Raw genomic sequence first — 14,396 nt, forward strand, 5'->3', positions numbered from 1 at the left:
CCTTGTCTCTAAGTAAAATAGAAAATAAGGCTGGGGATGTGGCTCAGTGGTCCAGTGCCCCTGAGTTCAATCCGCAGTACCAAAAAAAAAAAAAAAAAAAAAAAAAATCTTTTACTCACGAGTCCTCTTTCACTTAGGAAAAAGCACTCTATAAATGATCCAACTTAGCCAGAAACAGTTGTACTTTTAGTATATAAACAAAAGTAAACAAGAATTATGTTTTAGAAGATAGAAGGCTGCTCAATGATAGTTGATACATTTGATAAAGTAGAGATTGGATCTAGTCTTTTAGGATCCTTCTACAGAAATAGGAGTAATTTAATTATCACCTATGACATGTTACTCAAAAAAAATGATCTGAAATGAGATCACCTCCATTTTTAATCCTTTTCTATATTACTAGGGTCATTCACATGTCAAACTGCAGCTTGCTGCTATGTTTTGTATATCGAACCTCATATGGAATGAAGAGGAAGGTAAGAGTCTGGTGAGATTTTTCCTGAAGAAAAGTATGGGAAGATAAAAGTATGGCACAGGGAAAGCAGAAAGTTCCCCTGAGATTTTAGACAGGGGCCCTACTCATTGGCCTAACTGGCCCTCACCACCCTACAGAGGCACCCCAGTAGGAGAGTCAGTGGGACTAGCCTGAATCAGCTGACCTGAGCCAACACTGTTGGAGCCAACACTGTACCAAATTACTAGGGGTGAGAAGTGAGTGACAGTCCTCCCCTTGGGAGAGCTGATAAGGAGGATGTAAGAAGCACTTGAAGAAGGTGAGAGAAGAGTGGATAAGAGGATGGCCTTCTGTTGTGAGCATAGGAAGCACATTTAAGGACTACTGGCAGATAAGCATGACAGAGAAGAGGATATACTGGTGAGATATAGTCTTACAGTAAGGTGGCTAGGGGTAGTGATCAAAGGTTCTCCATGTTATCTATGTATTAGAGTCACCTGGGGATTTTTGCAAAAGACCAGTTCCATTAAAATCTCTGGGGGTGGGTCTAGGTACAAGTAGTTCTTAAAGCTAACAGGTTGTTCCAGTATACAGCCAAGGTATGGAGAAGAGCACTGGATCTCAGTGCTAGGCTGGATGCATTAGAATCACCGAGAAACTTTTAGAAGGCAAGTTTCTGGGCTTTGACCATAGAGATTCTGGTTCACTGGGTCTAGAGGGTATGGTGCCTCAATGTAGGTTCTTCAGTGCATCAGTGTAGATTTTTCAGTGGGGAGGAAAGATTCCAGAGGGATTGTTATATTTAGCACTTGTATCCAGAAGTGGTAGGAGGCAAAACTGGATTTAACCCACAGGTCTCCGTACCATGTAGCATTTGAATTCCGAGAGAAAAAGCCAGGCCTCAAAGTTTTGGTCTAGTTGGAAGGTAGAACAACAGAATGGTATGAAATTGGAACTGCCAGTTGTGCTGAGAGGCAAGAAGTGCAGGGAGGAAGGAAGAGGACAGAAAACAATAGAAGGAGGGGGAAACAAGGTCTCTTAGGAATAGGAAGAGACTGTCCTCCCCAGTGCTGTGGCAATGTCCTAGAAAAGCATCAGAGCTCGGGGCCAATGACAAAGGACCTTGTACCAGACTGAAAGAATCTGATCTTGATCTTAATAGTCTGTGGGAAAATTAGTCTAGCAGCAGAATATGGGGTGGACTGCAGGAAGGAGGGACAAGAGGTACAGAGACCACTTAGGCTGAGAGTCCAAGCATGAGAGGATCCGGTACATTGTAGGAGGGTGGTGGATAAGAGGCAAAAAGGGTGAGGAGTGAAGGGTCCCAGTAAGGCTGAAGGAGAACAGTTGCTGCATCATTTTCCCAGTAACCTGGTAGCTTTAATCTTTTAGGTTCACAAGAACGCCAAGATAAATTACGAGACATGGGCATTGTAGATATTCTACACAAACTGAGCCAGTCACCAGATTCCAACCTTTGTGACAAGTGAGTATCAACAAGAAAGGGGCCTCTATTTGAGCTACTTTGGAGTCAAATCTTTTATGAAATGGTTTGAATTGCTTAGTAATTCACATGGCCAAACTTTTAAGATCTTTTAGATTCTTAGAATTTCGTTTTTAATTTTCTGAGTCAACTGTGACATTTGAGTGAGGTATAAACTAGTAAATACCAAATTATTAAAGACTCTCACTTACCCTGAATTAATGTTGAGTCTGCATCATCTTAGTTGGTATCTAAGATCTAGAGGCCATTCCCTTACTTCCCAAGATCATTAGAATAGAAATGCATGTAGCCTTTTGGAAAGCAGAAAGACAACTATTGAAAACGTTGATTAGATCACTGAAATCAGATCATTGAGCCTTGTAATCTAGCCTAGCCTACCCCTGCTGCTGGGAATCAGCAGTGACCACTAAGTAGTCCCTGTCCTCAGACAGCTTGCCATTCCCCAGGAAGGGTAGGAGTTACAACCATACATCCAGCTAACCTCAAAGTAGTCAGAAATACTCTTCCTAGCTGTGTACACTCCCTTTTAGCAGACTTCATGTGCCAGCTTACTTCTGTGTGTAGCAGCAGGAGGGAACATCAGCTGTCCTTCTCCAAACACCTGAGCAGAGCTCAAAAGCCCTTCAGCTCCTTGTGAATTGGTTCTGCCTATCCCACCTCCACCATACCACCCTATACTCCAGCCTTACCTGCCTGCTTTCAGTATCACACTTCAGGCATTCACAAACTCTCTTATCTGTTTTGCCACCCTGGGTCCTTTTCCTCCAAGTCCCCATTCATTCTCTCTCTTTTTTTTTTTTTTTTTTTTTTAATACCTACCCTGCACTCACTCCCCTCACTGTTTTAGGCATTGGAGATGTATGGTGAATAAACTTGGTGAAATCCTTGCTCATGGAACTTACATTCTACCATAAAAGACAGATAATCAACAAATGAATGTATAGTTCAGTTGGGTAATGACAGGTACCATGAAGAAGAACAAAGCAAAGGTAAGGGAATGGAGATTAAAGAAAGTTGGTTATCATACTGGTTAGTCAGTAAATCTCTCTCAGAGGATGTGATATTTGATCAGAGAACTGGATGGAATGAAGGTATCTGCTAGACAGATGTTTAGAGGGAGAATATTCCAGGCACAGGGCATGGTGGGTTCAAATGCCAGGTAAACTTGGCATTTCCAGAGAGCAGCAAGAAGACCAGTAGGGTTGGAGGAAAATAATGAGGGGGAGCATAAACGTAGGCGGAAGGAGCTAGATCACAAAGAACCTTGTAGGCTATGGTAAGAATTTTGACTTTTTATTCAGAATTTGGAGGTTATTGGAGAGTGTTGAGCAGAAGAGGCATTAAATAATTTGGATTTTTAAAAGATCACTCTGGTGGCTATGTAGAGAATCATCTTTAGTAGGCAGAAGGGAAGGAGGGAGACCAGTTGAAGTCTGTTGAAATAACCTGAGTAAGAAACAACAATGGTCCTGGTGAAGTATTGAGAAGATGTTGGATTCAGAATTTAATCTGAAGACAGAGCCAACTCGACTTGGTGGAAGGTATTAATGAAAAAGAGGAAAGGAAAATGCCAGTAGCCTGAGCAACTGGATTGAGGTGCAGTTTACGACAGTGGTGTGGAACCTCGGAGAGTGAGTTGGGGTAGAGAGAATCGAGTTTTTGTTGGGATGAGCCAACTTTAAGAGGCCCATTAGGTATCTAAGGTACTCAAGGGAGATAAGAACAGGGATATAAATTTGGATGGTGTTTAAAGGGAGCTGGAAGAGTCACCTAACTAGACTAAAAGAGGGAGAGGAGAAAAGAGTGCCAACAACCAAGCTTTGGGGCCCTCCAACAGTTAGGGGAAGATGAGAAACTTCCAGTAAAAGAGCATAGGAAAAACCAATGGGGTAGACTTGAGACCTAGGCATGTAGTGTCCTAAGAGTGAAGAAAGAGTGTGCCTAGACAGGCCTTTCATCCTTCTAAACTGGATCAGCTTGTCACCTCTTCCAAAACATCTTGTCTGACCCACTCTCCTGCCTTGACCCAGGCTATGCTAGGAACCCCTTCTGTGCGCCATAGCATGCAGAACACATTGCACTGTGTTTCTGCTGCAGCCTGTTTTCTCTGCTGAAGGGACAAAGCACTTAGTAACTGCTCTGCCAGTGAATGGCTATTCCTGACTCTGGAACACAAGAGTAGGCTAGGCTTTTGCCTCCTTGGAGCTTATTATCCTATAGGTCAAAGAGGGCAAGCCCCTGAATAACCACAACCCCAATGCTGGTCAGATAAGTGTAACACCAAAGGCAAATCCAGGCCAGCCACATGCCACAGGCTGGATTTGAACTTTTGCTTGAGGTTTGGCACCTCTGCTCCCCTCCATAGATGCCACCTTATATGGAGGGCTGTACGCCCACCTCTTCTGGCTGATAACCAGGTCATTTTCTGGGGGTTTTCTCTCATAATTGTTCAGAAGTGAAAACTCTTCTTCTTAAAATTGTCTCTGGGATGATCTAGATTGCCGAGAGAGGCCTCACCAAGATGTAATGAGGGGTTTGTGGGCCCTCCCTGCATTGCTATAGACAAGTCAGGTGCTTTCTCCCCCAAATTTGTATGGTATATAAGTTTTCACCACTTCTTACACTTCAGCCCACTAAAAGAAAAAAAGGTGTGAGTTACCCAGTCTAAGTCCATCTAAGAAAAGATGATCACACCTCCGAAAACATCTGTCTAAAAAACTTCTTAGGTAATAATAGAAAGCAGAAAGATTAGAGAACTTTCTGAGGCACAAAATAATCAAACATAGCCAGCCTCTGAGTAAGATCCAGAAGGAATTTGAATTGACAGTTTTTTAAAAGAGTAACATAGGATTTTGATTAAGACCCTCAAATGGACATTCCCATAATCATACAGTAAAGTCTGTCATCTAGAGAAGACCTCTCCCAGGTACTTCTGTATTTAAGTCTTTGTGATCCTTTGACTTTGAAGTACTTAACAGTTGAGCTGTTGCTAACCAGCCTTTCCAGCCCAGGCTCAGAGGGCCTCAAGGTCACAAGGCCCTGGCATTCTCACCCCCCCCACACACACACACTGCTCTTTCCCACTTCCTTATGGATTTGGGGAGGCAGGTGAATGGTCCCTAAGGGGTACTGTGGCATTATTTGAAAACTTGTTTCTGAAAATGTCCTTTCTTAAAACCCATCTTGCCTGTGGCTCAGGGACAGTCTTTCTAGAGATTTCTGTTCTGATGCTTTGGACTGTTCACAGTTATCATCTCTAGAGTCTTATGTAATTGCAAGAACACTCCTTAGTGTACCACTTTACAAACTGTAGACTAGGGCTGGAGTTGTGGCTCAGGGGTAGAGTGCTTATCTAGCATGTGTGAGGCACTGGATTTGATTCTCAGCACCACATATAAATAAACAAAATAAAGCCCATTGACAACTAAAAAAATATTTTAAAAAACCCTTTAGTATATTACTTTACTATCAAAACCGCACTAAATCCAGCTAATTTCATGCCCAATCTACTTGGTGCTACTTTTGTCAGCTAATAGAACTGGAATTTTAGACTTATCTTTCTGTAATTTAGAAGGGGAGACTGTTGCTAAAACCAGACTTCCTAGCTCCACAATTGCATCCTCTATAGAAACTATAAAGCTTATGATGGGAGTGGTAAAGGAGGCTCAGAGGAGTGGAAGAGGTTGGAGCACTGTTGACATTACACCTTTTCCTCTCCACCTGACCCCTTTCTTCCCAGTCACCTTAACAAGCTGCATGTCCCACATTGATGGTATCATCAGGCATATAGAACAAGATGAAATTGTACCCTTCTTCCATGGTTCTGAGGCATTTGAATCATGAGGCGCTTCATCCCATGAGTAGCAGCTAATCCCTGGGTCAGATTTCCTTCCCCTTAGCTTCCCAGAACTCAAAGGGTCCTTCCCTAGTGTTGTGTATTACTATGTAAAACCTGCATGGCAGTAGGAGAAAGTAGAGAATTCCAGATCCATCACAACTCTGGACTGGTGACAAAGGAAAACTATAAAATGTGAGCACATACAAGGGGGTGTAGAATGTCACCAAGCTATAGCAGGTTTAAGGGTAAGGATGGCTGTCTAAGAGAACCACAGGAAGAAGAATATACCCAGTGTAGGTTTCAGAGCTCTTTGAATATGGCCATCTGCTCCTTAAGTTAGGTGCCCAGCTGGTCACCCCAGTTCACTCTGGGAATCTACTTTTTTAGGACACATCACCGCCAACTACCATCATTGAGCCACAGGGTTGTTTTTTTTTTTTTTTTCTCTCCCTCAATTACAATTGAGATGATGGCTGACAGGAGAACTGTGATTTCAGGGCAAAGACGGCACTGCAGCAGTACCTGGCATGATGGGAGCGCCGGACATCTGTGAGCATCCACATCCTTGTTTAAGGAAGTACAGGAACTAGCCTCAATTGATTCCTTCTATTTGCACAAGTCACCTTGGACTGCAGGGAGCTGTTTTGCAAAAGCATTTTAGTAGGCTTAGATCTCAGATTCATCTTGAGGACATTTTTTTGAGGTAGTAATTTCCTCAGAGGACTATTGTGTTTTGTTTTGTTTTGTTTTCCGAGCTACCTGGACTCTTTATTAGAACAATCAATCATTTTCCTTTGGACCTACAATTTTTTGCCTATGCTGCAGCCACTTTGTGAGTAAGAATGAGTTTGTGTGTGTGTGCTTGCGTGTGAGTCAGAGTGAGTGGATGTGTGGGTGAGGGATACCTCAGATTTTTCTTTTCTTATTTTGTGTGAAAATCTCTTTTCTACAGATTTTCCAGGGTTTAAGCATTGCTTGCTGTATAAAACAAAAAACAAAAAAAAACTTTACTGAATTATATACAGTTTGAATGAAATGTTATTTTAAAAACAAAACAATTGTTTAGTGTTCCATAAAGGTTATGTTGAATTTTGGTCAGATGAATATTTGTAAGTAAAAAAATATATGCATTTCTGAACCTCAACTTACATAGACTTTCTTTATAAAACAAAAACAGAAAAAGTTGGCTATAGTTGGCCTGAATAACAGGCACTCTACATGGTGCTGTGCAAATGAGTAAGCTAGCATCTTACTGCCATCAATGTTAGCAGGTCAAGCCACCTTTCAGCCTAATTTAATAAGTTCTCAGGCTTCCAAGTCAGAAGGACAGAGTGGAGTGGAGTAAGGCCACAGATTCACAGTAGGGTTTTTAAAACATCAAAGGGAAATATAACTACTGATAGTGAAACCCAGTAGGCTCCCTTGACAGGAGACCAAGAGCCTCCCAACTACCCTAAATCCTATCATTGGTGTGGCAGTCTGGCAGAACTTAGCACCAGATGTGGAACCTTATTCTGAAGCTAAAAGTAGGTCGTCACTTCTTGGAAACAATGTCAGATCACTTTGTGCTTACTGAAACAGTATATATCACTGTGAAACTAAAGAGTGTTCTACAGACACACTTATGTAGGAAGAAGCAAAAACAGAATAGTTCAGAAAGCACTCTTCTCTCAGCTGCTACAGTGGTAGCTCGGAGTTGCTAGTTGGTGTGCTTTTGTGAAAACGAGACCTGAGATCTTCTACAGGAAGCTAAGAGCTTGAGAGAAGGGAAGGGAATCTGCCCTGGATGACTGAGGATGGCATCTTTTTACAGCGAGTACTGCTTAGCCCTTCTACAACCCTTAGCTCGGCACCGGCTCCAGCTTCTGGGTCAGCTTCAAGGTGAATTCAACAGCGGTTTCTCTTGACTGTTTGAAGGTAGAACCAGCCTTTTCCCTTTGCTAGAAGGAGGCCAGAGGCACCAAGGCCAGGATGAGAGGTCTGCGGTCCAGAAGTTTGCGGTGAGTGTGTGCCACTGATGGGGCCCCACGCCCACCCACCAGCCACTCCCAGTGGGGTTGCTCACATCTCAGCTGCCCTGTCACCAACCTGCACCTTCCTTGGAAGATTTCAATCTGATTGATTACAAATGAATGTTTTTTAGATGTATTTAATTCAATGTTTTCTGTTCTCAACATGGCCACTCAAGACTCAAACACAAGAGATTATTGTTTTTTCAGAACATCACTGATTTTCTGTCCAACAGGAACTTGGGTTTTGTGCAGATATTAGAGTGCTAATGTGAGAGATACAATTTAAAGAAAACCTAATTTATTGGGAGTACAGCCTTATTTAGGGCCCATTCACTGTCATTTTTAGTACTGAGAAAATATCGTTGGTTGGCATTTGTAACACAAAACACTATAGTGTTGGTATTAAAATGTTTCAGGTAAATATGAGGAAACCAATAATGAATTGCTGAGACAATCTTGAACCCAGATAGCATTATAGAGCTGAAGGCCCAAGGAAGTGACACTTTCACACTCCAACTCTGCATGAATCTTGCCTGTGGGTATACACAATGGTCAAGTAAAAAGTGCTTTACAATAAGTAACTTTTCTGATTTGAATGAAGGGAAATGTATTTATTAAAACAAAGCTGTTTGCTGCTTTACGCAGGTGCAGTGTTCAGTCAGCAAGGAAGTGGGAAGAATGGGACATGGTCTTGTGTCTACACCCAAGTTCTTAACTAAGCTTCTCGCTCTCTTTAATACTGCATTCTGTTCCTCCTTTTGTGCCCTGATTGTAACCCAAAATTTATGAACTAGAAAAGAATGTCCAATTTAATAAGTTGCATTTTTTTTTCCTTAAGCACTTTATTCAGAACAATACATGTTCTTCTGGTAGTGTTTGGATAATATGATTTTAACACATGCTAATAAAAGCCAAGAAAAATCATAGCAACTTCTAAAAAGGAGTCTGTTTTCCAAATGTCTGGAGCATTAGGAAACCTTAGGAGATGGTGTGGAGCAGCTTTTGGAACCTGTGATCCATGTGAAGGGCTGGGAGCCCCTTTGCTTTTCAGGGTGGAAGCTAGTACCTCAGGCAGTTTTGCTCCCAGGGGCATCTGCCGAAGTCTGGAGACCCCACTCTTCCTGGCCTCCTGATGGCCAGCAGACCCTTTATAGGTGGCCACTCCCAACCAGCATGACACCGTTACCACCAGTGTTGGGTCCTCCACTGCCACCACCTGCTGGACACAGACCCGAAGTTTGGCAGTTCACAGCTGCATGGTGCCCAGCAGCCACCAGCCCTCTGCAAGGGCACACAGGTGCCCTTCACTTAATTGTATATCACCATTTCCCATTTCTGAGATGCAGATGGCACTCCCAACTCCAGGCCTCACTGGAAGAAGGCTAAAGACACCTGCTGCAGAGCATGGGGTAGGGGGACAGTGCAGTGGCTATGGAGGAGGGAGTCCTAGTGGAGCGGAGCTCTGGGAACCCAAGGAGAGACTAGAAGGAAGGCCAAGCAGGTCCCCTTTTTCATAATTGCAATGGGACACTGGAATTGAGGGCTAGAAAGGAAGAGAGGAAAGGGACATCCCACCCTAGGTCCTGATGGAAGGCTAACAGAAAGGGTTCCAAACACCTTGTGACCTGGAATAGGGACTGGTGCTATCCCAACCTGCCCCTTGTACTGATCTTCCCTGATTACTGAGCAGGGAGGCACATGTGTCCTGCATAATGGAAGTTTCTGTCTAGTACCTGGCCCCAGGGAAAGCTGTGGGAGCCCTCCAAGGGCCACAGAGTCAACTACTGAACCTTCTCTGCAGGTCCTGGCATTGGTTTTGCCAGGCCACCAGCTCTCCCCTGGGGGGTGGGCCAGAGCCCATCCTTAAGAGTTGAGTCCACCTCCTAGACTTAATGGGGCTAAGCCTGCCCTCCTCCCATCAAGCACTTGCATCTAGGGGATGAAGCCCAAAGCAGCCTATGGCAGGAAATCAGGACCAACCAGGGTCTTCACAAAGGAGTACTGTCCCCTTGAGAGTGGAATGGTCTTACAGCCACTCTCAGGAGCCCTTACCCTATCCCCCATTCCTTATGCACTCTTAGAAAAGTCACTCCCTACAATGCTGAAGCCACAGCATCCCTAAGCCTCTGACAATGGGAGGAAGGGGCAGGTCACCACCTTTCCCACTCTGACCGTCTCACCTAGTACCTCTCCTGCTTTTCCCCTGCCCAGCCCTGACCTTCTTGTCTGTTTTCTGGAATGTTAAAGATCCCTCTCACTGACAAAAAACGCTTCTCACCCTGAGTCTCAGTTCCCCACCTATTCTTCCCCATCACCCGCTTTTCAGAGGCCCTGGTTTCTGCATCTGTCATGTCACCAGTGGTGGGAGAGTCTTGACTTCCTGGCTTCTGGGGAGATCAGATAGCTATCAGCTCTGTGCACCTCCTCCTCCAGGTAACTCATTCAGAGCCACATTGACACCTGTGGTATGAAAGCCCGGATGTATGACTTTTGTACTCCAAGTCTTGCCAGCTGTGTCATGGGCACAGACTTGAGCCCATGTACAAAGGAAGAGCACAGCCCCTTGGTGAGCAGTGTGCCCAGGGCTCTGGAACAGTAGATCCCACTTTTCTGACGGCTCTGCTGGGCTTATTGTTTGATGCAGGGGCCCAGGACAGATGCTGGTTTGCACTGGGGGCTTGCACGTCTCCATTCAGAGGCAGCACAAGGTCATGGGAATGCAATGGCCTTCAACAGTAGGGTCCATCCAGTGTCTCAGGCCGTAGTTCTTCAGGCCAGGCTTGTCCATTTCTCTCCAGAACCAGCACAGTTTCACACTAGGCTGACAGGAAATGTAATGTCCCTGTGAAGAGCTGTCTTCTGGGAGCCAACTGCCCATGTAAAGAACTTCTTTAAGTTGGAAGAGTGGACTCCTCTGGGGGAAACCAGCAAATGAGATTGCTGGCATTTCCCTCTTGGTTTTAAACAATACAGCCTTTTCCTCAGAAAAGACAGAGGATGCCTGCACTTGGTGAACTTAAAATAGCTTGAGAACAAGCTGGTAAGAGGGAGTGGGAATATTTGCTGGAAAGCTAATAGTTACTTTTTACTAAAACCCTGCATCCTTCAAAGGAAGAACCTGGAGAGACAGCTAACCCAGGCAGTTCAGTGGAAGGCAACCTGGGGCCCCACTCAGAGCTCTAAAGTCTGAAATTAGGCTTTAGCCAAATCAGAAGCCAAAGAACTGGGGAGGGAGATATCAAGTAAACTGGGTGAACTCTGGTTCCACGTGTAACTTCCAAGTATTGCCGATGAATGTGCCCTGCCGCATGGAGAACCTCAGGTGGGCAGATCAGGCAGCACTGAATGGCCATGCATGACTGGGACAGGAAGCAGGAGGCCCCGCCAAAAGCCAGTTGACACCTGACCCCACATTGGGAACCTGCCTTTGTCAGACCCTGGCTTGTTGCACTACTTTTAAGTCCATAGTTACCAGGTTGGGATCTAAAATGGTTTAACCATAAAGGAGGTTTACTCTTGGGAAGACACTGCCCCCATGTGGCTCAGTATCCTCTAAGATGACACCAGAGTACAGTAACCGATGCCTATTTGTTTTTTAAAACCTGATGACAGGATGTGGGAGAATGTGTTCTATATACTGTTTAATAAGGAGAAAGTATATGCTATTTTTTATTTCCACAAAAGACAGGTAAACAAGGAAGCATCGGTGCTTATAAAAGCATGTTCCTATTCTGAGGTTCCTTCCAGGCAGGCTCCAGTGTACTGACATCTCGTGGCCCTGTGGCCTTGCCCTTGGTCATATGCTCAGAAGAGCAGCACAGCATCTCAGTCCATGTCCTCAGGGATGCAAAGCACCTCCATGGCGCGTGCTGCTCCTTTGGTTTCAGTGCCTGTGGGATGACAATGTTCTGCAAGACTTGTGAAGCCAACCCTGCCCCACCCACCATCTGCAAAGAAACAGGGAAAGGAATAGCTACCATATCACTGAGGACCAAGCTAGGTGTCAGGCTAAGAGGTCAGCAGAGGGGTCCCAATATGTCTTAGAATTAAAGAACTAGGAGAACGAGTAACATCTGTTGAGTACTTAAGATATGTCACCAGGTTAAGCTTTACATCCTGTCTCTGCAACATTTCTGTGGAGGTGTGCCCAGGGCTCTGGAACAGTAGATCCCACTTTTCTGACGGCTCTGCTGGGCTTACTATTTGATGCAGGGGCCCAGGACAGATGCTGGTTTGCACTGGGGGCTTGCACGTCTCCATTCAGAGGCAGCACAAGGTCATGGGAATGCAATGGCCTTCAACAGTAGGGCCCGAACCAAGTTATTGGTTTGGGGTTATAATGGGCATATCATTATCTCTCCATTTTCACAGATGAAGAAACTGAGGCCCAGAAAAGGTAAGTAATTTTCCAGAAGTTATTTAGCTGGTGAATAGTAGAGCCAGGATTCAAATACAGTATCATCGTGTCCTGAACCTTTGTCCCCTGCCCCCATGCTTTCTTAGCAGAAATGCTGGGTAAGTGAAGGCACATGCTGCTCCCCAGAATTGAGAAGACGAGACACATCAAAACAAATAGGCAGAGGAGCAGCATTCCAATCAGGTAGCTTCAAAGTGGTGGGCAGTTCCTTCTGGAACTATCCCCTTTGCTCAATATCACCTGGGGCCAAAGTGAGATTTGACATCTCCCAATACTCTCCCCAGCACCCCAGTGAGTTCACCCTCCTCTCAGTTCTGAGTGACACCTCCATGCCTCCAGTCATCCCTCAGGTGGATGAAGATGTCCCATGACTGTGAACACATAGGAAATGCATCATAAGCTGTCCCAGGCCAGATCCTTGGGAAAGCTGTCCCCAGCGGGGAATGACTGGAGAATAACAGGTACTTGGATGTGGCTTGGGTCTTTGATCCACAACAGTCACACTTCCCTGCAGGTTCAGACTCCCTAGGCTCTAGGTGCACTCAACCTGTTCCTCAATTGCCAGTGGGAATAGTCACATCAGGGCAGTGGCAAGGACTCAACAAGGGCCAGTGCAGGTCAGCCCCTGTCCACCTTTCTGTTATGGCTGGGTTTGAGACCTTGAAACCATGAGCATAACAAACATTTAGCCAAATACCTTGGGTTAAACCCAAACATTTGGACATACATAGGTTATTACACTTCAGATCTGCACGCAGCCTTCTCCAAGAATGACCTTCATGTCCTTTGGTTTTTCCCAGAGCATTCATGTGGATATTCCCAGCTCCTTCCACCTCACTACAGGCTCAATGCAGATGTAACTTGGGCACAGGAATAATCCTGGCCAATTCCTCCACTGGTGGCATGAGCTGTCACATGCACTCTGGACCCTGTGGGGTTCTTACCCAGATTTGGAGGTGGTGATGACTCAGGCTGCCTTTCCCAGAGGCTGAGTTCTCTTCATGGAGGAGATGACCTGGAGCTCGTGCCACAGTGGGCTCCAGGAAGAGGGCCCTCCCCTGCAGCCCTTGCTTCTCAGCCCACTAGGGGATTCAGGAAGGGGGAGGCGGAGCACAGGGGACATGCAGGAGCAACACCGGTTTTTGCAGGAGATTTCACTAAGTTGCTAAGACCTTCCCAGTGGTTTTCACAGAGAAATACAAAATGCCTTTATAGTGAAAATAGGATTCCAAGATAAACTAAAGATGTAGTGAGGTACAGAAAGGCATCATCGTTTCTCTATGAAAATATAAGACAGTTTAATATTCATATCCAAGTTACCTGATAACCCATATTTTCAGAACAGAATTTTTTTGAATTAGTTACCAAATGATTACCAGTCCCACACACACCCAAGCACTTAGTCACAAACTCCTATTCACCGAGATTGGTCTCCCACAGACTGCCTTGGTGACTTACCCTGAGGGGCCTCCACATCTTCATCTGAAAACTTGACACTGGGGAAGAGTAATGCCAGCTCTCTGCTGGCATCTTCTCGGTCGCGGCTCCCATGGACAGCGTTGAAGGGCATCTCTGTGCCATACAGAGCCCGGAGACTGGGGACATCGGTAAAAAGTGAAAGAAACAATTGTTTCATTTGAAAAGAAATGTCTTGCTTTCTGGCAACATGATTTCCAGATACAAATCAGCATTCTGCATTTCTGTGAAATTGCTTTCTTTGTAGAGATGCCAAGAACAATAGCGAAGACAGCAGTAGGCAACATTCATTTGGTCCTGGCAGTGGTCTGGACCCCCAGCTGGGTGTTTTACATGCAGAATCTCCTGCAGTTCACCAAAGCCCTCAGAGGGGAAACCCTGGTATTTCCATTTTAGACAGGTGTAATTGTGTAAGCACTGAGCTGCCATGTTGTCAATATTACTACCATGCACTTGATACAACTATTTAGCTGGGACTTCCTGTGTGTCCAACAGTGTTCTAAATGCCTCTGTCCTCCAGTGATGGTTATTTTACTTATATCCTCATTTTATAGATGAGAGAACTGAGGCTCAGAAGGACTTGCTTTTGTGACACCCCAGGCTTTCTCACTAGCCCAGCTGCCTTTATATGAATGCTCTCAGCCCCTCACAACTGTAAGTCCGACTGCAGCTCCTTGGCTTCTTGCTAAGCTCCT

The 14,396-nt window shown here is 45.0% G+C and overlaps 2 protein-coding genes across 8 annotated transcripts in view; one reads left to right on the forward strand and one right to left on the reverse strand.

Moving 5' to 3' along the window:
* The window catches only part of ARMC8 (armadillo repeat containing 8), a 102,487-nt gene extending 93,753 nt beyond the window's left edge, over positions 1-8,734 (forward strand). For 4 of the 5 annotated variants that reach the window (XM_081301013.1, XM_081301014.1, XM_081301012.1 and 1 more), the window contains 3 exons: positions 404-476; positions 1,847-1,940; positions 6,294-8,734. In XM_081301013.1, coding sequence (XP_081157139.1) covers positions 404-476; positions 1,847-1,940; positions 6,294-6,327 — 201 coding nt within the window. In that variant the 3' untranslated portion in view covers positions 6,328-8,734. The remainder of the gene's footprint in view (positions 1-403; positions 477-1,846; positions 1,941-6,293) is intronic. The other variant, XR_014022927.1, reaches the window with a different exon arrangement.
* The window catches only part of NME9 (NME/NM23 family member 9), a 41,835-nt gene that overhangs the window by 9,806 nt on the left and 17,633 nt on the right, over positions 1-14,396 (reverse strand). The window contains exons 11-12 of one of the 3 annotated variants that reach the window (XM_081301015.1): positions 13,684-13,820; positions 10,124-11,755 (exon numbers count right to left, since the gene is read on the reverse strand). In XM_081301015.1, the coding sequence (XP_081157141.1) occupies positions 11,634-11,755; positions 13,684-13,820 (259 nt within the window). In that variant the 3' untranslated portion in view covers positions 10,124-11,633. The remainder of the gene's footprint in view (positions 1-10,123; positions 11,756-13,683; positions 13,821-14,396) is intronic. The other 2 variants (XM_081301016.1, XM_081301017.1) reach the window with 2 other exon arrangements.

This window comes from Spermophilus citellus, assembly GCF_964194105.1.
Source record: "Spermophilus citellus genome assembly, chromosome: 7".
NCBI lineage: Eukaryota > Metazoa > Chordata > Mammalia > Rodentia > Sciuridae > Spermophilus > Spermophilus citellus.